Genomic DNA, 24,657 nt, shown 5'->3' on the forward strand with positions numbered 1-24,657 from the left:
ATGTCTTGTAGCAGAACCCAAACACCACATTGACATGTTAATAATTTCAAAAAGTCAATTTTTGGTTTTAGGGGGTCTTTAATATGTAATTTAAACAGCATCCCTCAGAACATGCGGTTTGTATCTGTTTGTATTGGATCTTATGTAACAGGAGCTGATGGTTTTTTGCTTTTTAGTAAACTGAGCAGCTCTGTGGTTCAAAAAGCTTCACACACACACACACGCTATTTTGGATGACTTTTAAATCACTCCCCTCAGGCTACACTGAACAAATGCTATGAGACAAAGAAACTTGGCGTAACACACTTTTTTACCCCAGAAAAAAACCCCAGCAGATAACAACTCAAACGTAAACGGCTGATGATGATGTGGTTAATAAAAAACACTGAATACTCAGAGGCACAATAACAGAGATTAACACGCTGCAAACATGTTCTTTATTTATTAAACATTGATCTACTCTCTGCGCTGACACACTGATGTGCTTTTTATTATGTCGAGCCAAGACACAAAACAAAAAAAAACGTCTCTGCTGAACGTTGTTGTTACCAGCTGATTAAGTGCTGCTGCGATCCGTCACGTCCAACACAGGAGACCTGCAGCTACGTCTGCGTCTCTTTGTTGACACGACGTGCAGCAGCTGTTCTGATGTTTCATTGGTTCCTCGTATAAAGGATATGTAAATAATGTTTCATTGTCGACCGTACAGTACAAGAGCTCCGTCAGCTGTGATCACTGTTGTCTTTCCTCAGAGGGAAACGCGCACAACAACAGCAGCAGCTTTACAACCTGCTATGAAAATGCACACAACTGCATAATTACTGTAGTTCAGCAAACACATTAGAGGTTAAAACCCCTGAACACACATTTACAGTACCCAGTTTGTTCCTTACAATGAGCAGAGCCGTCCTACATGAACACACACTTCCTCTGCAGCAGGTTTAATGATGTCACAGGAGACGTCTCTTCCTGCACCGTTTTGTTCGTGCAGTTTGAAGTGGGCGGGGCCCAGCTCTCCATGTGTGTGTGTGTTTGCTGCTTCTGTCAATCAAAGCTGATGAAATCGTCCTAATGAAGCTGATTACTTTCTGATTAGTTCTAAACACTCGACAAACTCTGACTTTAATTCTTGTTCATGAACATTAAGTGTCATAAAAACAATTTCCAGGGGTTTCAACACATCGCTGCAGGGCAAAATGATGACGTATAAATGTCCCATAAAAAGAACATTTAAAAAGGAAATAATGTGTATTTATGCTAATATAATTATATCAATGAGAAAGGGTTTGGTTCTTAGGGATGAATCTGCAGAAAGTCGGTGAAAAAACTGAACCTTCACAGTCGAGCTCATTGTTTTTCTGTCCAAACATTGTCTTGTATGTTTTGCATCCGTCTCTCTGCACATGCAACATTGTTTTCAGCCACAGCTGCACCTAATAGAGGCAGCTCTGCTCTGAAAACACACCGTGCACGACAGCCTCGGTCTGAGGCGAGCTGCTGAACGTGGTGCAGAGTTTAACCTGCATTATTCAGCGTGCAGCGACACGACTGGGATCTAAACACAACCTGTCGCATCAGCCCCAAACTGTGAGGTCCCTCCGTCTGAGGACTGTACACACTGTGTGGAATAAAGTTGAACCGTCTTTTACACTCAAACCAAGTCAGGCTCGATTTTGAGTCCGTATATAGGTTTAGGTTTATTTATTTAGCACACAAAAATGCGTATAACGCTGCACAAGGAGGGAACGAATTCCTAGCGAACTTGTACAAGGATCTACCCTTGTCAATAACACAAAACAAGAGACAAGCAGACAACATACATGAGCTAAACAAAAGACAAAAGATCAATAGCAGCAGGAATAAAGGTAGGACTTGAAGCAAATAACAGCAAAAAAATGTGAGAAAAGCAGAACAATGACAGAGAAAAGAGCAAGTAGGGAAAGATAATTCCTATGGAAAGTAAAAAGTCCTTAGGTTAGGTCCAGGTTTCATGGGCCGAATCTGGTCCATGATTCTAAGATGCTTCTTCCACATCTGGATCAGTTGCAGCTCTCAAACAGATGTGGATATATACTGTATGACCGAGGACTATGTTGGGCCAGAAGTTTGGAGACCAAAATCTGAGCTAAAACATTCAAATTCTCTAAACAACAGAGACTTTTTAAACTTGTCCAGAGTCGTGACTGTTTCAGATTTAATGAAATGATCCTCCGGAGATGACGGGCTTAAACTTTGTTGAACTCTATCTAATGTTATGCATGTGTTTTTGTGTGTGTTTGTGTTTGTGTTTGTGTGTGTGTTGCAGAGCCGTACAGCCCAGCGGTGTGGGTGATGATGTTCGTGATGTGCCTGTCGGTGGTGGCTGTCACCGTCTTCATCTTCGAGTTCTTCAGCCCCGTGGGATACAACCGCAGCCTGCAGAGCGCCAAGAGTAAGAGACAAGAGCCGCTCCGCCATCTGCACGCCAATCAACCCGCTGCCACTGCTCATTCCTCAGCATTGTTACCGACTTGACACTTCGTCAGTTATGTAACCGAGAGTGGGAGACGAAAGAGGGGAGGGGAGGGGGTTGATTTGAGGAGGGTGGGTGCTGCTCGCTCAAATTATGCAAAGCGTCCCACTTTTCTTGACTGTGCACGAGTCAAAACAATCAAACAGCCGCCCCACTCCCACCATCAGCCGTATTTATTTTTAATGAGACAAACACCGACGCTGGCGGTTCGACTTTGACATTTCTACAGAACTTGTCAGTTCGTCATTTATACCAAATGTTTACCGGCTGCTCCTCTGTGCAGATGCATTCACTCTAAAGAACCATTTAGAGAAGTTATTCATTACTTGTCTAATAAACTGACACAAGGGGAATTATACTGATCTGGAGCGACAGGTTGGTGTTTCTTCATCGCTGCCTGTCAACTCTGAAGCCTCTTCTGAGCTTAAATGTTGTTTTTAATCCATTTGTCTGTTTTTCTTATGCAAGACTTTCATTTCATACCAGGAGACTCACTCAAGTTCTCTTTACTTTACTTTGTCGGGTTGAACCAGCAGATAAAATGTTGAGGCCCTTTCACATTTTCTACATTTTATTTTGAATGGATGGTAATCACCCTTGTTCGCCCCAAAACTACTCAGGAATCCATAAAGGTACTGTACAAGTTTTAAGACATTTTAATTATTAAAAATCAAAGACTTGAAGTCTTTAAAGTTATCAGGTGCTTCGTCTTTGCTTTAATGAGTCTTGAGATATTATGCCTAGAATTTGATTGAAGTGAATTAACATAGTTCAGTGCATAACTGTTCTCATAATTCACACAAACATGTCAAGAGAAAACTCAAGCCAGGAACTCTTTTTAAAGGTCCAGTGTGTAATAAATGGCAAAGTTCATTGGCAAAATCTGACTATACTAGCCATGAATATATTTGTATAAGTGTGCAATCGCTATAAAAGAAATTCTGTTTGGTTATCCGTAGCTTTATAATTATTATAGCAAGGGTCTTGCTTTACAGAGTGTCGCCATCTTGCGCCGCCATGTTTGTACGGCAGCAATCTAGAATCTGAAAGCTGTATATCACGGTTTTCCCAATATTATACAACACTAGACCTTTAATCCTGTGATAATGTGTCGGTCAGGAGTCTGGAAGCACCAGGACCCTCTGGAGTTCAGTCAATCTGAGCGGAGAAAAAACCTTTTCCAGGTCGGTGACCAACAACTTAATGGTCAGGCTTGTAGAGACGGAGGAAGCTGTCAGACCAATGACCACCTCAACGGGTCTAACCCATTAATCCAAACTTTATGGGAGTGTGGCCGAACAGAAGACACTACACCTGGCTAACGACGCTGCTCATCACCTGGCTAATAGACCTGAAGATGACGACTCATAGACAGTCAACCAAGAAGAGAATAAACTGCCCAAATTCACGTGTGCTAAGCTTGAAGAGACTTGTTTCTACAAAGCACCGACCAGGTTAAAGGTCTGAAGACATTATTATTGCTTATTTGCGGCCCAACATTATAAAATTTACAAGGAAATCGTGACTTGAAGAGGTCAGAAAACCTTTCAGAAGCTTCCACTGGATCTGGATTTTGAAAGCATGATCTGGGTCAAACTGACGGCACTTTACACTTCATTTTATGAATAGTTAAATAATTTAAAGGAGGAAAATGATGGTGATTGATTTTTTCAGAAGCTCAAAAGTCGAAGTCAAATTGATCAGCAGATGATCTAGATGAACATAAGTCAATGACGCCATTGTCGTCCAGTATTAAAGAGGTTACAGCCTCCACCTTGGGCAGGTCCTCTCTTTATTATGTTCACTTAACAAAGGTCACAAATGAACATCCTGTGGGGGAAAAAAAAAATCTCCACGCTTTTAAAAATCCATCCCAAGCTTTCCATTGCAATGCCAACACAATGGGTTTTCATTGGCGGTACTAAACGCAACAGGAAACGACTCCGTGGACGTTTTAATTTCCACCACTTTCAACAGGAGGAAGAAGCGGAGCAATAATTACACATCTAATAAAAAACGCCCTGCATGACCAGACACCACTGTAACACAATTACAGTAAACGGGAAACGTGTTCACCCTTCCTTTCATCTCTTTGAGCTTTCGAAAGTTTTTAATGACCTTTTAAGCAGAATGAAGTCTGTTGGTTTTAATAGATTCCTTTCTTCCATCTTTTTTCTGCATCTTTTCATCAGTGTGATCACAGTTTAACTGTCACAGTCCCTCCCTCAATCGCCAACCATCCCATCAATAGAGAATAACAACTCTCTCTCCAGAAGAGACGTACTGTACATCCACATTTCATCTTTATTAATAGTGGTTCTACATTCAACACAAGGGACTCTGCAGCCGGCTTTAATCTTTGATAACTCCATATAGGTCTTTGCTCTACCCTGTTTAACTCCGTCTCCCCCTGTTTGAACTTTCAACATCAGACGGTTCTCAGATCACTGCCGGGCACTTTGTCCCTGCAATCACTGCAGCCCGACATCATAAAGAATATATACCACATGGCCAAAAGTGTGTGGCATCAGTGCTGTTGCATCAAGTCCGTGGAAAACCATTTCCCGGTTCAATGTGACAATGCCCCCAGGTCCATTAAGACATGTTTCGTTTTTTTTCCCCCAACTTGGAATGATCTGACCTCAGTCCCAACCGAGACGTCTGCAGTGAACTGAAGCACAAAATACAAGTCTGATATTCTCATCCAGCTTCAGTGTTACATAAGCAGCCAACAGGTTACACATCTGGTGTAAAGCCCAAAACCAGAGGAGTGGATTCTGATGTACTATGGACAAACCTTCTCATTCAGTGGTATTTCTTTATCTTTATTACTTTCTACATTGTAGATTCATAATGAAGACATCAAAACTATGAAGGAACACATATGGAGTTATGTTATAAACACAAAAGTGTTCATTAAAAACCCAATTGAGATGGTTGGGGATGAGTCAGACTGCAGCATGAAGACAAAACAGCCAACGAGTGCTCAGCACCTCTGGGAACTCCTTCAAGATTGTTGGAAAACCGTTCCTTCCAGGTGACTATATCTGGGCAACAAATTGAAACCCTAACCCTAGCTGGACTTGTATTTGTCTAGGAAGACGTTTCGCCTTGGGCGCCTCCAAGGGGCTTCTTCAGTTCGCAACGCATCGGTCTGACTAGTCCTCACTAGTCTGACCAAGATTAGGTAAGAGGCGAGGCATCTTCCTACACAAATACAAGTCCAGTTGCCTTAGATTCAATTTGTTGCCCAGAGATAACGACCTGGATGAATGAGAATATCCATAGATGTTCCAGGTGACGACCTTATGAAGCTGATGACAGAATCAAAAATGTGCAAAAAGCTGTCACCATCAAAAGGTGGCTACTTCAAAATATCTAGAATATAAAACATATTAATTCTTTATGGTCATATTGTGACAAATAACGTCCCCTGGGCTCCAGCACATAAAAATGGAAAACAAACATTTTTAACATTATAAGATTACAGTACACAGAAGTACTGTTGCAAAGAAAGAAAGAAAAGCCAATATTATACATTACAATTATTAACTGCACAGTTGTCAGAGCACCAATATATTCATACACTTTTACAAAAAGTAGGAACGACACAAAATAGTACCTGTATTGTTCTATCACATACAGTTATATGAACATCTATTTTTTCTTTTATAAAGGAGTATTTTGTGTTTTGTTTATTATTGTACATTATGTAACTGCTTTGTATAACTCCATATGTGTTCCTTCATAGTTTTGATGTCTTCAGTTTGAATCTACAATGTAGAAAGTAATAGAAATAAAGAAAAGAAATAAAGTAGAAGGTTTGTCCAAACTTTTGACTGGTAGTGTAGAGATGTTAAACCCTCACATATGGACGTAACCATACGTACCAGACTGGACACCATGGGCTGTAGAGTGTCTAACACCACCACCAGGGTACAACAACAATGTACTAGACATTAAAGGTTTCGTATCAGTGACCTTCATCTCTCTCTCTCTGTCTGTCAGAGTTGGGTGGATCCAAGTTCACCATCGGGAAGTCGGTGTGGCTGTTGTGGGCTCTGGTCTTCAACAACTCTGTGCCTGTGGAGAACCCCAGAGGAACCACCAGCAAGATCATGGTAAACAACACACCACACGTGATGCGTTCACTGACCGACTGACTCACTCGCTCATCAGCTGAGTGAGCTATGTCTTCAGCAGTTGACATCCAATGAGCATCAATTATTTGAAACTTTGTAAGATATACTGATTTTTTGTTTCATCAACATTTAGAATAGAAATAATATAATAATCTGTTCTGTTCAGTCTAAAATCTTTAAAGGCTTAAAGGTCCTACATTTTACAGTGATGCTTTAATTTTGAAATGCTGATCCATAAGAAGATATAGTTGAGACTTCAACTGTATCTTCATACATTCACATTATTGATACAGAACCTAAAGCTGCTTTATAATCAATACAGGAATCCCACTTTATACAACATGAGGCCTTTTATTAGAAGAGTCTGTTACGTTTTAGTTTAGTAATTTAACAGTTTTCTTATCTATGTGATTAGATATCGATTGGGAAAAACAAAAAAAGGCAATACAGTAACATGAAAATAGGCCGCTCCATCTTGACTCTGTCCTCACACACACACACACACACACACACACTCACACTGACATCATCCCTGATTTGCATGATAATGAAAAGAAAAGAAACTCAAAACTTCCAAGCGTTATTAACTGGTGCAATCAGTTCGAGAGTGTTCATTCACTTGTCTCACCGCGGTGGCCTGTTTAATACCTGCTGCTACGACATTAAAAAAGAAAAATCAGTGGAAAGGCTTTGCCCCTTTCACTGCAGAGTAAAGAGCCACGGGAGGCGAACGACTCAACGTACCATTCGTTCTTCTTCTTTTGCTGTCTGTGGAGTTCTTTTCACAACAAGTCCAATCGTCTCAAGAGCTCATTAGCTGCTCAGAAGGCTTTAGAAAAGAGGTCAGAGGGGAGAAGGAAAGCTGATTATTTTTAGCTGGCTGTGTTTGAGACGCTGTGGTCGTGGGTTAAACTGTGGGTTTACTCTGTGCGGCAGCCTGCAGGTATGTTCCACTTCCCTTTAATTACAGGACGCTGTGTCTTTAAGAGGAAATCCTCTGACAGCAGCAAATCTGATCCACTTCCACAACAGCTGAAACATCTCATCAGACAATCACAGCTAATCACAAGGAACAAAGAAAGATTACAAGATAAGGTTAATCTTTAATAGAGGCTTATTTCTCTGAATGTATTTGTTCATTGTTCGTACCTGCTTAAGCCTGTTCAGGGTCATCAGCGCAGCCCGCCGCATGCACAGAGTGGATAATTGACAACTATGTATTATTAATATGATGCGTTAAAGTTTTTAAATCAGTCCTACACCCCTCCTGCTGAAGCATCCTTGAGCAAAACATCTAATCCTCATTGGCTAAGATTTGTTTTTTTTTAATTGTGCGAGAGCTCAGCGTTTCTATTTTTCATGTTATTCATTAAGAAAATTATGCAAATAAACATTCATCATCAACACAGAGTACCGCGGAAGCAAATAGCCTCCGTTCATTAGCCAGTCGTATGTGTGCATATTTACTGCTGCGGCTAATTCACATCTCTTACCCGCTGCTGCTGCTGCTGCTCCCTGGCTGAATGTCAACAGTGCAGCTCCTCACAGGAATGAAGAAGCAGCCAAATGTTTCCGCGCCAACTCCAAAACAAATCTGTGATTTGTGCTTCAGAAATTTGGGTCAGTTCTTGTAAACCAGTGGTGGAGAGAGTTTTTTATTCTTAAAGGAGACAATCCAACAGTACCACAACGCTCTGGTGGACAAGTTGTGACCTGCACATTCACCACGTTATGAGATACTAACGGAACATTACGAGACTGAGTTGTTTTAGAGGTAAATTCATGCAAAACTGCTGATGCACGTTGCCTTCAGGGGCAGTTTTTCAGCAAGCAGTCTCTGCATTTACCTTGAAAACAACTCTGTCTGGTAACGTTGTGTTATTATCTCATAGTGTGGTGAATGTGCAGGTCACAACTTGTCTACCAGAGCGTTTTGGAGTTGTTGGATTGTGTATTTGATGAGGAAAACCAAGAAATCCCATGAGCCTCCGTAGCGTAGCTCTGAGCAGCTCGCGGCTCTGCTCCGCCATTCCAAAAATAGCACTGACAAATAAAGGTAACGAACCTACTGCTGTGACTATAGCGATTATGGCAATGGGCCAATTTACCAAAATGTTGAACTATCCTTTTAAAGACATGTGTGTGTGAGACATGCTTAGGTCAAAATACCCCAAGGATCAAACATCACAGCTCTTTTCATCCGCTCAGAACAGCCCTGTTCAGAGCGGCTGGTTTTAATGCCTGTCCCTTTAAATGCAAATCGCTGCTTGCCCCGCCCTTTCTACCGGTACCAGGTAGGGGTGGTATTATGCAAATTCGAAAACTAATTACATCATTGTCAGACAACTGAGGGAACAGCTCGTTAAGCCACATGGATTTCAATTTAGGGAGCCTGAAAATTACAGATTTTTTTTGTCAATTTGTGGAGCAGGTGCGCATCCTCTGGTCTTAAAGGTGCTCAGCTACACATAAAGATCGTTAGAGAGTCCCAATTCTCACATTTCGAGGGCCGGAAGGCAAGAAAAACACCCAAATATATGTTAAAGAGCCTTCAAAAAGTGATATTTCCATAATATGCCCCCTTTAATTTCTATAGCCTATTGCATAAAAGGACCAAAACCCTGTTATAAGAGCTGACCTGGGTGCAAACACAAGTTAATAGTGTAGTTGGGAAAAGTCAGCACATGTCACCTTGTCATCGTCTTAAAATAAATTCAGTCTGTGACAGGGACAAACGCTGAGGCTACAGGTCTGTTTCCTGCAGCCTGACAAATATGATTCCACCCTCCGGGCAGGACGGACCTGCTGCAGCCGAGGGGTTGTTTTTTTTTGTTTTTTTTAGCAGCCAAGTGGCAGCAGTGGTGAAAGTAGTGTCAGTGGAGTCTTAAAATACTTCCTCCACAGCTGTCAGAGCCTGCTTGATCTCTCCTGTGTCAGGTGCTGGTGTGGGCCTTCTTCGCTGTCATCTTCCTGGCCTCCTACACTGCCAACCTGGCTGCCTTCATGATCCAGGAGGAGTACATCGACACGGTGTCGGGCCTGTCGGACAAGAAGGTACGGGATGGATGGATGGATGGATGGATGGATGGATGGATGGGGTGACTGATTGATGTATTCATGAACAGGTGGCTCAGCAGATGGACAGATAGATGAGCAATAAGTTTGATGTTTGCATTAAAAGGATAGTTCACCCAAAATTCAAATTTCACTCATTATCTACTCACCCTCATGTCGACTACAGTAAGAGCTGTGAGAAGTTTCAGAGTCCTCCGTGCCTTCTCTGAGTTACGGGGGGGTCCGCGCAGCAGTATTTGTCCATATAATGGTTGTGAATGGATACCAACTTTATTCGTCCAAAAAGACACACCAAAAAACATCCAAATACCTCCATACTGCTCGTCTGTAATGTCCCTCTTGTATTGAAGCCCCGACATGAGAAATTGTTCCGCTGGTCAGTGCAAATCACGCGAGATTTGCACTGACACAGGAAGAGCAGTGAACTGAGACACTGGGAGCTTCTGCTACAAACAAGCTTAAAATATAGACTTATTTAATTTTTGTCGGAACAATTTCTCATGTCGGGGCTTCAATACAAGAGGGACATTACAGACGAGCAGTATGGAGGTATTTGGATGTTTTTTGGTGTGTCTTTTTGGACGAAGAAAGTTGGTATCCATTGACAACCATTATATGGACAAATACTGCTGCGCGGACCCCCCCGTAACTCAGAGAAGGCACGGAGGACTCTGAAACTTATCACAGCTCTTAGTCGACATGAGGGTGAGTAGATAATGAGTGAAATTTGAATTTTGGGTGAACTGTCCCTTTAAGTTAAACTTTCAGAAGCAGAGCATTCAAAGCTTTTGCTAATCCCCAAATGTAAATAGAAACAGATGATGCAGAGAGCTACAGAAGTTTTTTTTTTTTTTTTTCCAAAAACAGATGGAAACTTTAGAAACGCTGGAGTTAACGAAACAAAAGTGAAATCCTGTAAACGAGCCGTGGAGATGTTTCCTCCTCCTGTTATTTCTCGGTGCAGCTTCAGCAGAACCCATAAACCTGTATCCTGCTGCTCCGACACTTTAAACCCTCGTCTGTTTTTATCTCCTCACCCCTCAGCTCTCCTGGAAAAAAAGAGACTGTAGCAGAGAGTGCCTCGCTTTGAAAGTGAGCACTCTGCAGCAGAGTTCAGCCCCTCCCTCCCCCCCCCTTCTCCCACTACTTCCACCTCCACCTCCCTTTAACCTCCTCCATCACTTCTATCGCTTTAATCTCCGCCCACCTCTCTCTTCTCTCTTCTCTCCTCTCTTGTGGTGCAGTTCCAGCAGCCGACGGAGCAGTACCCGCCGCTGCGATTCGGCACGGTGCCAAACGGCAGCACCGAGGAGAACATCCGCTCCAACTATCCCAACATGCACCAGTACATGATCCGGAACAATCAGAAGGGAGTGGAGGAGGCCATTGAGAACCTCAAGACCGGGTAAGGAGCAGGAAAACAGAGGGAGAGAGGGGAGGGAGGGGCAGGAGTTTTCCACAAGGTGGTAAATACAGGAAATGATGCACAAGGACAAAACAGGAAGTAAACAAATAAAAAATGGAGCCAATGACTTCAGAAGATAATTGTTTCTCCTATTTCGAATGCATCCTTCTTTTCCCTCCAGTGGTTTGATCCACTGTTGGTCCAAACGCTCTCAAGACTCATCACACATCAGTACAGTAATTAAAGCAAACAACAACCAAACCAAAGGGGTAACCCTTTTATTTACAGGCCACTAATGATGTCATAATCTCTAGAAATAGCCAAGAAATAACGGTCAATTTCATAGTAATGTCAAGAAATATAGCTGAGCAGAAAGACGTCGAGCCTGCACACCAGTACTCTGTTTCAGACTTTTATTATTAAAAGAACAACGTTCTGATCAACAGCGTGATCTTTGTCAAGTTCAAACAATGTGATGTGGTTCCCTCCACCAGGTGCAAGCCATTGCAGTCCTTCTAGTCAGTCTTTCTACTGTTGCTCAATATTAAATCCACTTTCTGAGAAATATGGCTAAGAAATAAGGATTGATAGCCCAGAAATAACAGACAATTGCCAGGACTTGGTGGAGAAAAATTCTGACCTTTCACAAAAAATTCAGAGTATGAAAAGCATGTGTGATCTCTTGCCTTTATGAAACACATGACATTACTACGAAATTGACCGTTATTTATAGGCTATTTCTTGACATTATGACGTAATATGCGGCCTGTAAATTAAAGGGTTAACACCAAAGGATTTAAAAACCTCAAGTTTGGTGTCATGGTTGCTAGGTGACGCTAAGAGGAGGCACAGCTGGTGACACTGATGAATGTGTCCGGCCTCCTCCACCTTCACTCTGACGATTTGAGGTGTAACAGCTGGTTGGGGAACATCTGGACCTGCCTCGTTCAGACCTCGATCATCTGTGATTAGAGTCTGGTGACCTCATCGAAATGGCTCACGTAGCTCCGCCCACCTTTAGTCTGAGCAGATCAGAGTTTAATCAGAAAACCCAGATGTGTGTGTGTGTATGTGTGTGTGTGCGCAGAACCTTCTGGATCGGTATCAACAGAGATGGTGGAGCAGTGACGCTGCAGCGGAGCTCGCTAACAACCTTCAGATCAGCCATGTGCAGCAGCTCCACCTCTGTCTCCTGCAGATGATGAATGTTCAGCGTGTTTGTTGTGTAGAAGTGTAATCTCTCCGCTCGCTTCATGTTCAAGGACAAAACTTCCCAGTGAATAATGCAGCTCGGTTATTAACAGCTTGGAGAGTCGCTGGGAGGAGGTTCAGGGGGGTTTTACACCAGAGACCAGAGTTCACATCCAGAGTCGTTGTGTCGGTGGATCAGGCAACAAAAAGTTTGGTTCGACTTTGGTGGTTTTTGTTGCAGATGCAAACGCTCATGTTGTGATGAACTCACTGTGAACTTTTTCTGAACTAAACCACATCAGATCAGTCGGTGTCGACCAGGTCTCGTTTTCTCTCCAAAATGCTGCTACACATCTTCTTATTGAAACTGGTAATCGAGGCCACATCTCCTCTGTTCTTACAGTACCTCCCTGCACCGGCTTCCTGTTCATTTTAGGATTTTTATTGTTCATTCTTAAAGGGATAGTTCAACATTTTGGGCAAATTGGCCCATTGCCATAATCCCTATAGTCTTAGCAGTAGGTTCGTTACCTTTAATTGTCGGTGCAAGCTGTTTTTAGAACGGCGGAGCATAGGCGCGAGCTGCTCAGAGCTACGCTACAGAGTCTAATGGGATTTCTTGGTTTCCCTCATCAAACTCATCAAATACACAATCCAACAACTCTAAAACGCTCTGGTGGACAAGTTGTGACCTGCACATTCACCACGCTATGAGATAATAACAGAACGTTATGAGGCAGAGTTGTTTTAGAGGGAAATTCATGCAAAACCGTTGATGCGCGTTCCCGTCAGGGGCAGTTTTTCCGGCAAGCAGTCTCTGTATTTGTCTTGAAAACAACTCTGTCTCATAACGTAGCTCACGGCTCTGCTCCGCCGTTCTAAAAATAGCTTGCACCAACAATTAAAGGTAACGAACCTACTCCTAAAACTATAGGGATTATGGCAATGGGCCAATTTGCCAAAATGTTTAACTATCCCTTTAAATGTGATCTAAAGATAAAGTTGGACTGGATTGGCTAACAAATGGTTAATTGTTAGAGCCATACAACATATAGACATAAAAAAAATAGACTAAGTATCAAAATCCACAGACAGGAGTCACGTGTGTTTCCTGGAGTTGTCATGCACTGATCCTGTTGCAGAGCTGCGTCTGCTCACTGAGATAAATGAGCAACAAATGTGTGAAACCCGGTGCAGAAACAACTCTGCTGCTGCTGTGCACTGAGGAGAGAAAGAAAACACGGTGCAGGAGTGAAATACTATGTGACTTTAGAGTCCAGGATGAAAACAGCAGGAGGACGGAGGGAGAGAGAGAGGCTCAACTCCACTCTCTGCTAAGATCCTCCTGTTCGGACACCTCCACCTCCTCCTCCTCCTCCTCCTCCTCCTCTCTCTCCCTCTGCTTTCATATATTTTTTATGTGTGACTGCAGGCTGCCGTGTTGTCCGCACATCGTTTCAATTACAGGACTCAACCAGCTGCATCTGCTCTGCCCCCGGGAGCCGGTTGTAACTAACTGTTGTAACCTGTGCAGCCTCATCAGCATCACGGCTCCACAGCCACCGAGGAGGAGGAGGAGGAGGAGGAGGAGGAGGAGGAGGAGGAGGAGGAACAGGAGGAGGAGGAGGAGGAGGAGGAGGAGGAGGAGGAGGAGGAGGAGGAGGAGGAGGGTGGTGTAGTGTGTGTATGTGTCGGGGGGGTAATTTTAAATAAAACATGCTGGGAGGAGCAACCGCAGTGCAGGGGGATCATCCCGCCATCTCAGCATCGGCTGCCACTCAGGCTCCTCGTGTCGTGAGCGTGGGAGGAGGAGGAGGAAGAGGAGGAGGAGGAGAAGGAGGATGGAGGAGGAGGGGGGGAGAGAGGAGGAGGAAGAAGAAGAAGAGGAGGGAGGAAGAAGAGGAGGAGGAGGAGGAGGAAGAAGAAGAAGAGGAGGAGGTGGGAGGGAAGGAAGAGAAGGAGGGAGGATGAGGAGGAAGAGGAAGAGGAGGGAAGAGGAGGAGGGAGGGAGGAGGAAGAGGGAGGAGGAGGTGGAATTGGGAGGAGGATGAGGAGGGAGAAGGAGGAGGGGGTGGGAGGAAGAGGAAATAGAGGAGGGAGAAGAAGAGGAGGGAAGAGGAGGAGGGAGGAAGATGAAGTAGAGGGGGAGGAAGAGGAGGAGGAGGAGGTGGGAGGGAAGAGGAGGAGGAAGAAGAGGAGGGAGGAAGAGGAAGAGGTGGTGAGATGGGGAGGAGGAGGAAGGAGGAGGGAGGAAGAAGAGCAGGAGGGAGGAACAGGAGGAAGTAGAGGAGGAGGAAGAAGAAGAATAGGAGGGAAGAGGAGGAGCAGGAGGAGGTGGGAGGAGGAAGAGGAAGAGGAAATAGAGGAGGGAGGAATAAGAGGAGGGAAGAGGAAGAGGAGGAAGAGGAGGGAAGAGGAGGAGGAGGAGGAGGAGGAGGGGGGAGGAAGATGAGGAAGTAGAGGAGGAGGGAGGAGGAAGAGGAAGTACAGGAGGGAAGAAGAGGGGGGAAGAGGAAGAGGAGGAGGAGGTTGGAGGAAGAGGAAGTAGAGGAGGGGGAAGAAGAAGAATAGGAGGGAAGAGGAGGAGGGAAGAAGAAGACGGGGAGGAGGAGGAGGTTGGAGGAAGAGGAAGTACAGGAGGGAAGAAGAGGGGGGAAGAGGAAGAGGAGGAGGAGGTTGGAGGAAGAGGAAGTAGAGGAGGGGGAAGAAGAAGAATAGGAGGGAAGAGGAGGAGGGGGAGGGAGGAAGAGGAAGAAGAGGAGGAAGAAGAGGAGGAGGTGGGAGGAAGAGGAGGAGGAGGAGGATGAGGAGGAGGAAGAGGAGGAAGAAGGAGGGGGGTGTTTATTAGCCCGTGGGGCCACAAAGTGTCTCTGTGAAATGTACAGTTCACATGCTCATGGTGTCGGTGGTGGGAGGAGCCGATGTAGATCAGTGTTAATGGAACAAGCAGCAACACACACACACACACACACACAGCGACACACACACACACAGCGACACACACACACACACACACACACACACACACACACACACACACACAGTAGCAGCAGCAGCTCCTTAGCAGACTTGACGTAGCGTGTTATTAAAAGTCACTCTTTCTATCATCCTTGTTCTTCTTACATCATCTCTCTCTCTCTCTCTCTCTCTCTCTCTCATTATCCTCCGTCTTTCTCTCTTTCCTTAATTTTTCTCTCCGTCGTCGTTATTTACGGAGGAAACATGAGTCGTTGTGGCGGCGGCGGCGGCGGTGGGGAAGCGGAGGGAAGGTTTTTCTGTTTGAGGTGCAGAACGTCACCTCTCCATCTCTGTCTCCTTCACCCTCCAACTCTTTCTGTCTCTGTTTAATCCTTTTTTCTTCTCTCTCTCTCTCTCTTTCTTCTTCATCTCTGGCTCTTTCCTGCTTCCTCATTAACTCTTTCCTCTCAGCTCATCAACTCCTTTTTTTTTTCTTGCTTTGCACTTCCTTCCCTTCCCTGCAATCATTATCTCCAGCCCCCTCTTTTCTCTCCTCTTCCTGTCACCCTCCTCCTCCTCTTTTCAATCTTCCATCCTTTACAGTAACACAGTCCTCCTCCTCCTCCTCCTCCTCCTCCTCTTTCTCTTCTTCCTCTCCTGAACAGTGCAGCTCTCAGTGTGAATAGCAGTGAATGTGAAGTGGAGGAGCAGGTGTAGTTACATCTACATCATCAGTCTGAGCTCGGCTCCATTATTTCACAGTGAACTGTCATAACTGCTGTGTGATGCACATTGATTTCCCTCCTCCTCCTCCTCCTCCTCCTCCTCCTCCTCCTCCTCCTGCTGCTGCTGCTGTTTCTGCAGCACTGAGCCACTTCAACACGTCGGCTGTTTAGTTTAATCTCTTGATTATTTTTCAATCAGCTGGTTAATTCATTCTTTTATTGTGAAGGATCACTACTACTAGACTTCCTGTTCTGCCGAGCTGCAGCGACATGAAACTGGTGAAATTCTGAAGATAATCGAATGTGAGAAGCTTCACGAGAACAAACACGACTCGTGATCAATAACTGAAGTTCTACTCCCATACATTTCTGTTGATTGATCGATCAGTGATTTATTTCAGCACTAACGACTTAACAAACAGCTGACTCAGCGAACACCGTGTGTAGATGATCTGCCTCCTGCAGTTAGGAGTTGAATCTGACATCGAGGGATAAATTACTGTAGAAACAGCTTATTATCTGACATTATATAGTTTTACATATAAATGTTCATATCAATTATTGTATTTTTTGTTACAAAATAGATAAATAAATAATAAAATAAATAAATAATATATTTTTTAGTATTACATTGCAATTTACAAACATATATGTGATATATTGTGATAAATATTGATGCCAGAAAATGATAAAATAATATTTTTGTGAGTTGGATTTGAACTCTGTCACTCAGGTCTACTGTAAAAACACCAATGTAGTCATCAACCCACATGTTTTAAAGGGACAACGTGGAGTTTTGGAAAGCAAAGTGTTTTCACACTACATTTCCCATGAGCCTCCGTGCGCACGGTGAAATTATTGGACCAGCGCAAGATGGACGAAAGTGAAAACATTTCCAAGAATGTTTTCGATCAGATACTGTCGTAGTTCCGAACATAAACGTTATTCCCATGACCCGCCGGGCAGCGTCCGTGAAACCCAAAGTAGGAAATGTTGGGATGAGCCACCCGCTAAATAATAATAACAAAATAACGATAAAGACAAAATTATATATTTATCGAAAATGGACCCATTAACAAGTATGAGTAAAGTAGATTCATCCACATTACAGTAATATGAGACTATTTTATAACAAAAAGCAAACTCCTTTGGGTCTCTTTAATATCTGTTTCACTTGTTGACAAAAGAGAAACATCTGTATGAAACAGCTACAGTAATATCAACTGCTCTTTTATTTATGGCCTGATCAGCCATGTTGGAACTTATATATTGGCTAATTTACAGTGTGTTTGTTTTCTTTACCGCTTTTAAAATCTTTGTGCATGAGAAACAACTCAGTGAAGACGCACAGAGACACATGTTTATTATGTTACTGTATGTGCTGTTCCTGTCTTTTGTTTATGTGACACCATGCTTGAAGTGTGGACTGTTTTAGGTCAGTAATCGGTTTTACACCAAACTGACTTTTGGGGGCGTTTTCACTCATGAGACTCTAAGTGCTGTTTAAACCTGTCGACACATTAACTAACTGGTGCAGATGTGAGAACAGCTGCAGACGGAGGTTTAACACCAGACTGAGCATTTTCCTTCTCAGTTAAAAGTGAGACTCAGACTCGGTGTTGCTGCTCTGCTGAGACTGTTGTAGGAGGAGGAGAAGTGACATCTCTGCTCTGCTGCCGTGATGGATATCTCTCTGCACGACTGTTGAACTCTGGTGCAAAACGCTGTAGAAAGAGAAGCCACTCTTGCTTTTGTGTGTGTGTGTGTGTGTTTTCCTTTTTCCAGCAGTCGCTGTCTCAGCATCAGTTGATCCATCATCTCTGTCATTTTTTTTTGTTCACCAGTTGCACTTTCCTCTGTTGTTATTTAGCTCCAGGTCAGTGATTTCCATCTCTTTATTGTATTGTAATCCCCCTCCCTCCCTCCCTCCACCCCTGCAGAAAGCTGGATGCCTTCATTTATGACGCTGCGGTGCTGAACTATATGGCCAGGAAGGACGAGGGCTGCAAGGTAAGAAACGGATCCCCCCATCATTTCACAGCCCTGACACACACACACACACACACACACACACACTGAGGTCTCCCTGCCCTGCAGCGACTGCACGCTACAAAACGTTGGACAGCTTCTTGTGGGAGGAAGAAACAACGAGCAGCGCGACAACGAGCATGCCAAATGAGGCCCGACTGCATCTGCATTAAATAAATCAAACACATCCAATGGATTCATATTTACCCCACACCCCCCCCTACACCCCCTGAGGGCTGCAGCTAGTTAATATTGTCATTTCTTTTGGACGGAGCTGGTGTTGATTTATTTATAAGTTTGCATTTGATACGACTCCCTCAGCGAGAATGAAAATCCAGCCCAGCGATCATTTGTAACGCGGTCGGTGAGAGGCCTGAGCCTGAGCCCTGCTGCTGCAGCCGCATCACAGCTCATGTGCATCTGTATTAATTTAATTCCCCTCCTGAAACAATATCCCACTCTGCAGCTCTGGGATGTTTGTGTGTTTGCATCAATATTGGAAATGAACCTGTTTTGCATTTATGCATCAGTGACAATAGATAAAGTTTATTACAGAATCTAACTGTCATTAACTCGCAGCGTCTCTGTCTTTTGAATGTGACTCTGGAGGAGGAGGAGAAAGAGGAAGAGTTTATTGGTTTGTGTTTTTATTGTTCTATCTAGGTGATGACCATCGGCTCGGGGAAGGTGTTCGCCACCACCGGCTACGGCATCGCCCTGAACAAGAACTCCCGCTGGAAACGGCCGCTGGACCTGGCTCTGCTGCAGCTGGTTGGAGACGGTGAGAACCAGGGGGGGCGAGATGGGGGGGGGGGGAGGGGGGGGGGGTGATTACAGGGGTAACAGAGCACAGAAAGAAAGCAGCAGAGGCTACACACACTAATACGTGTTGGCTTTAAAAGGCTTCACTTTGTAGAGCCTCACAGCTGTAGTTTGATTCAGGTTGTTCACCTGTTCTTTCTCTTCTTGTTTTTCTCGTCTATTTCTTCACTACTGACTGATGAACAAAGGTAAAAAGTCTGATTTCCATGATAGATGTGAATACACTGCTGACCCAGGGTCAGTTCGAAAACTCAAGGACTGGAGAGGAACCTTAAACTTTTGTTTAAAGAGAAACTACCATATGCAAGTCTGGTCGCTTTCCTCTGTGTTGCTAACCCTCCTCCTGACCATGTGCATTTGTTTTTAACTAAGCTGGCGAAAAATCAATCAATGGAGCGGTGGATAACGTTATATATACGATATTACAACGTGTATGTAAGATTACGGGTTACGGAGCGTATTTGTGTCGCGGTGCTGCAGAGACGAGTGCTGGGACACCGGGGCGGCGGCCAGGTAACTGATGTTGCCAGGTTGGTTTTCAGCCATGAGACGCCATGAAGGCAGAGAGCCTCTGTTCTCACTGTAACAAGTCACAAGTCATGTAGTTAACCATCACAATTACTCCTGAGCTTTCTAATTAAGATACAAATGTAGCAAAGCCACGGGAGAAATCCTGCTTAGTTCCTCTTTTGTGTTGCATCCTTTGCCCTGATTCGTCGGGCTCCTGTCACATGACCCTTTTCTCTTTTCCTCCACCTTCTCATGTGATTTCTCTTTCATCTAACTTTCTCCCATGACTGTTCTTCATTCATAGTGTTTTCTGTAGCCAACCAGCTGCACAGCAGACACAGACATGCGATTCCATGTGATCATGTGACCAGAGATCAGTTCAGATCTCAGACACTCTTTTTCTTGCACTTTTTACTGTAAATCCATCCATCCATTCTCTGTACTGCTTATAAGACAGAAGAGACATAAGACTGTTTATTCATCCCACACATGGGAAATGTGGTTGTTACAGTAGCAGACAAGGGGGAAAAAAAGTAGGAAAAAATAATATAAAACAAAAAAGAGAGACATTCTGTACAGTTACGTATCACATTTTTTGTAGAGTATATACAGTTATGTACAAAAATAGAATATACTATTGCACATATGGGGGGGGGGGGGTGTATGGGAGTGTACAGGAGTAAGGTGTGCAGTTTGTACACAAAAATGGTAGTGGTGGACATAAATAAATAAATAAAACTGTAAACTGTGTAAATTCAGCCTCAACAGTGGAGTGGAAACCTGTAGATGTGAGTGCAAAAAGGGCGGATCAATAGTGCAAGAATATTTGCGTGGGGTCACAGGTGAGGGGGAGGTGGGGGGCAATCAATCATAGGGCTGACATGATAAACCTCACACACTCACATTCACACCTACAGGCAATTTAGAGTCGCCAATCTAAATAATGTTCATGTCTCTGGACGCTCTGCTTTTTTAAATATTAGTGTTTTATTGTTTTAATGTGGAACGTAAAGAGAATAAAGACACACACACTCAGCTGATGAAACTGAGAAACATTTGTCACATCGGTCGTGTCCTCGTTCACCACAAACCAGGGAACTTTGTCTTTGTCTCACATTGTCACACTCTCACATCCTGCTGCTCCGCCATCGTCCGGCATCAATAAAAAAAAGTCAGAACACAAATAAAAGAGAAAGAAAGAGAAAGAAAGAGCGAGCGGTGAGTCATGACGTCCTGGCAGCAGCAGCAAACAGAAGGTCTGAATGTGCAGCGACTTCTCTGCTTGTTTGCTCAAACGCTCCAGAAATCGATGTGTGTGCGTCGCCCCCGACCCCGTGGGTGTGAAAATAACAAGTGGACGTACAGTACACCATGTTGTGTACAGTACACGATGTTGTGTTGTGTACTGTACGTCACAGAGGGACGGAGTTTCAGACGCACACAAGCAGAACTGTGACGGTGGTGGTGACATTAAATATGTTTCCCCCTCTCGTCGCTTTGTGGTGACGACAGATCTGATCGAGTCTCTGTTTGGATTAAAGTTACATTCAGCGGTTTTGTTTTTAATGAAGCTCTGACTTTATTAACAGCAGCTGCGTTGCCAGGTTGTGGTCGTGGCGGTTGGCAGCTCGACAAAGCGCCATCAGAGTCCTGTCTGTGGTTTGTCTGGCAACAAAAGCTCTTTAGTGTCGGTGAAATGTAGATTTATTGTCGTTGTTGTGTTGAAGTCGGACGTCCATCAGTCAGTCGGAGTGGAAGTGAGAGATGTGATGTTGCCTGTTTGGATCCATCAGGCCGGAGAGGATGACGAGGGAGGCAGGTGGAGTGAGATGCTCAGGAAGGAGGAAGATGGGATGATGGGATGATGGGTGAGGGTCAGCACAGACATGAAAGAGGAAGGAGAGAAAGAGAGAAAGAGAGAGAGATCAATAGAGGAGGTTAAAGGGAGGAGGAGGAGGAGGGAGGGCTGATCTCTGTTCAGCTGTCAGATAACAAGTGTGTTGGTTTTCTGTCTCTCTTTGTTCACACACATCACTCTGTCTCATCTCTATGATTACACACACACACACGCACACACACACACACACACACACACACACACACACACACACACACACACACACACACACACACACACACACACACACACACACACACACACACACACACACACAGTCTCTCTCCCTCTGAATCTATTTCCCACGTCTGCTTCGTCTTCACACCAGCGACAGCGGAGGACACACACACACACACACATTATGTTGTCACGTCCTCTGTCTGTCCCGTTCAGGAGATGGTCGTCACAGCTCAGTGAAAGTTCTTCACTTTGTTTGTTTTTTCATCAGTCCCCATCCAAACGTTCACCTCTATGTCCTATTGTTGCAAATCCGATGTCTGTGTGAATCCAAACGTCACAGTTCCAGATAGGGATGCACTAATCCAATATTACTGTAAAGGGATAGTTCAACATTTTGGCAAATTGGCCCATTGCCATAATCCCTATAGTCATTAGCAGTAGGTTCGTTACCTTTAATTGTCGGTGCAAGCTATTTTTAGAGCGGCGGAGCAGAGCCGTGAGCTGCTCAGAGCTACACTACGGAGGCTCATGGGATTTCTTGGTCTCCCTCATCAAACTCATCAAATACACAATCCAACAACTCCAAAACGCTCTGGTGGACAAGTTGTGACCTGCACATTCACCACGCTATGAGATAATAACAGAACGTTACCAGACAGAGTTGTTTTAGAGGGAAATGCAGAGACTGCTTGCTGAAAAACTGCTCCCGACGGAAATGCGCATCAGCGGTTTTGCATGAATTTACCAGAGCGTTTTGGAGTTGTTCGATTGTGTATTTGATGAGTTTGATGAGGGAAACCAAGAAATCCCATGAGCCCTCTAAAAATAGCTTGCACCGACAATTAAAAGTAACAAACCTACTGCTATGACTATAGGGATTATGGCAATGGGCCAATTTGCCAAAATGTTGAACTATCCCTTGAAGATCAGATATCAGCCCAGATATTGACTATATAGCAAGATCAGGTGTACAGTTTACTAATTCAACAGAGGTACTGGATATCGGCCGATACACTAAGCCGCTGGTTCCTGATATCAAGGTCACTTCATCACTTCATAAAACACAGATTTGGACGTAATTCAAGATTCTTTCGGACGAAATACCTATAAAACCCTGGTGCCACTGCCGGCTGATGCTGGTTTAGAGCCGGCTACACCCCGAATGGGCTGAAGCATTTCATAAAATTAAAAGTTGTCACAAAAACTGCAAAGAAAGCCCAGACTATAGGTTTTCTTTTCATTTGTCATCGTCGTCCTCCTCCCTGTGTCCTGCATGTCCCCTCAGACTCTCTCCTTTCTCATTCCTTAAATTCTGTTTCTCAGTTTCACTTTTTTTTTAACTAGTACTGTACTTCATTAGCGTTTTTTTCCCCTTGTGTCATTTCACACCAGACTTTTGTATGACCAACGCTGTGCCATCTGTTGGTGTTACATACAGTATATTAATCTATGTAGTGTGTGCGTGGTGAGTATTATTTTCATTCAGTTAGTCTCTGCCTGGTTCACTTTTTGTTTTGTGAGTTTTAAATTTAGTGGGAAACTGTCAGTGCTGAAGTCTCATTGTTTTCAACACTACAAAGGGCAGACGACAGCAGGTCGTGCATTAGACAGGAGTTTGCACACGGTCCATATTTTTGTTTTATTTTTATCAACCATCATCCAAAGAGCCGAGTCAAGACTGAGTCTGATGGATTTAGAAAAAGCTCCTTAGAAAAACTGGACCTGAAAATAAAGATGAATAAAGACGCTGATGACATGAGAGAAGAAAAATATCTAATATCTGATCCTGAACAGCAGAAATAGGACACACACACACACACACACACACACACACATACACATAAGCTTTTGGGTTTTGCATTAGAAGTTGAAACTGCAGAAAATGGAGGTTGTTGTTAAATGTTTATGGCAGGTAACATTTACAAACACTCATTCAAAGCCCAGACTTTCTTCTCGGTTATTCACACTGATGCGTTTCAGCCATTATTTACACTTTGATGTTTCATCCAATGGTCACATTTCAAAAGACCGTGAACGCAACTCTGTCATGAAAGGGATTCGTGCAGAAGAGAGAAAAGGAAGAGGAGAGGAGAGACAAAGAGCAGAGACAGATGTGAGGGAAGATGGAGGAGCCGAGGTGCACAACACGCTGCTGCTGCTGCTGCTGCTGCTGCTGCTTCTCGTAGCTTTAATAACATAATTAACTGGCTGCCATTGTTAACCGGTCTGTTGATGCCTGTTTGTGTCAATCACGGCCTCTTGATGTCGCACGGCTCGGCTTCTAAGTCGGCGGGAAAACGAGGAGGCTGAAAAGCGATCAAAGGAAGGGTCGGGGGAAACATTAGAGGGGGAAAAAAAAAAACTGAATCCCTTAAGTCGTCCAATTCAGCAGTCCCTATCAAAGTAAAAGAGTCTGTTAAATCCCTCAGACAGGTGAGCAGTATTTAAATTAACACTTGGATTTGCTCACTTCCGTTCACACTGGTGGCACTCGTTAAATAGAGCAGGATGAAGAGAGCAGCTGAACACACTCCACACCGTGACCTTGACAGGTTCCGGTAATTTGCTTTGCAGTGGTTAGGAGGACTCTCAGTATTAAAATATCACCCCGTCTCTTTCACTTCTGTAATGAAGGGAGAGTCGTTCAGCTCCTGCTGCCGTCAGAGCTCGACCGGGGAACCGACGTTCACCTGAAACACCACGGCCCAGAATCACAGGAGGCAAAACGATGATGGTTTATGGCAGGAAACAACTTCATCCTATGCAAAGATAAAGTGTATGAGCAGAGGATGAATTAGAATAGAATAGAATAAAAACTTTTATTGTCCCACTGGGGAAATTTATTGTGGACTCAAGTGCATGGTAAAAGCTGCCTCAATATACATAAAATACATTTGTATACAGTTTGAAACATATACACACACACCTCTGATGTGGTAGTTTACTGTATGTATGTTAGAAACTGTGTTTTTGGCTAAGAAAAAAGAAGAAAAAAAAGCGAAGAGGTACGACCTGTTTTAAATATGTTTTGCATTTCCTGTTTTTGTTACGGCTACAGTAGACATGATGGAGAAATCGATATTATAAAGTTGTTCTGCAGCTAACTCTAGCTGGATACCTGTTGTGGAGGAGGAAACTGTAGTTCAATCAGGACAGACTATTTACGACAAGAGAGCCAGGTTTGAAGATGAAGATGAAATTACATTTATTGT

The 24,657-nt window shown here is 43.8% G+C and overlaps 1 protein-coding gene across 1 annotated transcript in view; it reads left to right on the forward strand.

Annotated features, from left to right (window-relative positions):
- grin2da (glutamate receptor, ionotropic, N-methyl D-aspartate 2D, a) overlaps positions 1–24,657 on the forward strand; it is a gene marked incomplete at both ends in the record, with an annotated part of 160,155 nt that overhangs the window by 113,369 nt on the left and 22,129 nt on the right. The window contains 6 exons of the mRNA XM_083982355.1: positions 2,306–2,431; positions 6,521–6,633; positions 9,592–9,708; positions 10,974–11,134; positions 17,949–18,018; positions 18,700–18,817. Coding sequence (XP_083838481.1) covers positions 2,306–2,431; positions 6,521–6,633; positions 9,592–9,708; positions 10,974–11,134; positions 17,949–18,018; positions 18,700–18,817 — 705 coding nt within the window. The remainder of the gene's footprint in view (positions 1–2,305; positions 2,432–6,520; positions 6,634–9,591; positions 9,709–10,973; positions 11,135–17,948; positions 18,019–18,699; positions 18,818–24,657) is intronic.

The sequence above is a fragment of the Trachurus trachurus genome (assembly GCF_905171665.1).
Source record: "Trachurus trachurus genome assembly, chromosome: 11".
NCBI lineage: Eukaryota > Metazoa > Chordata > Actinopteri > Carangiformes > Carangidae > Trachurus > Trachurus trachurus.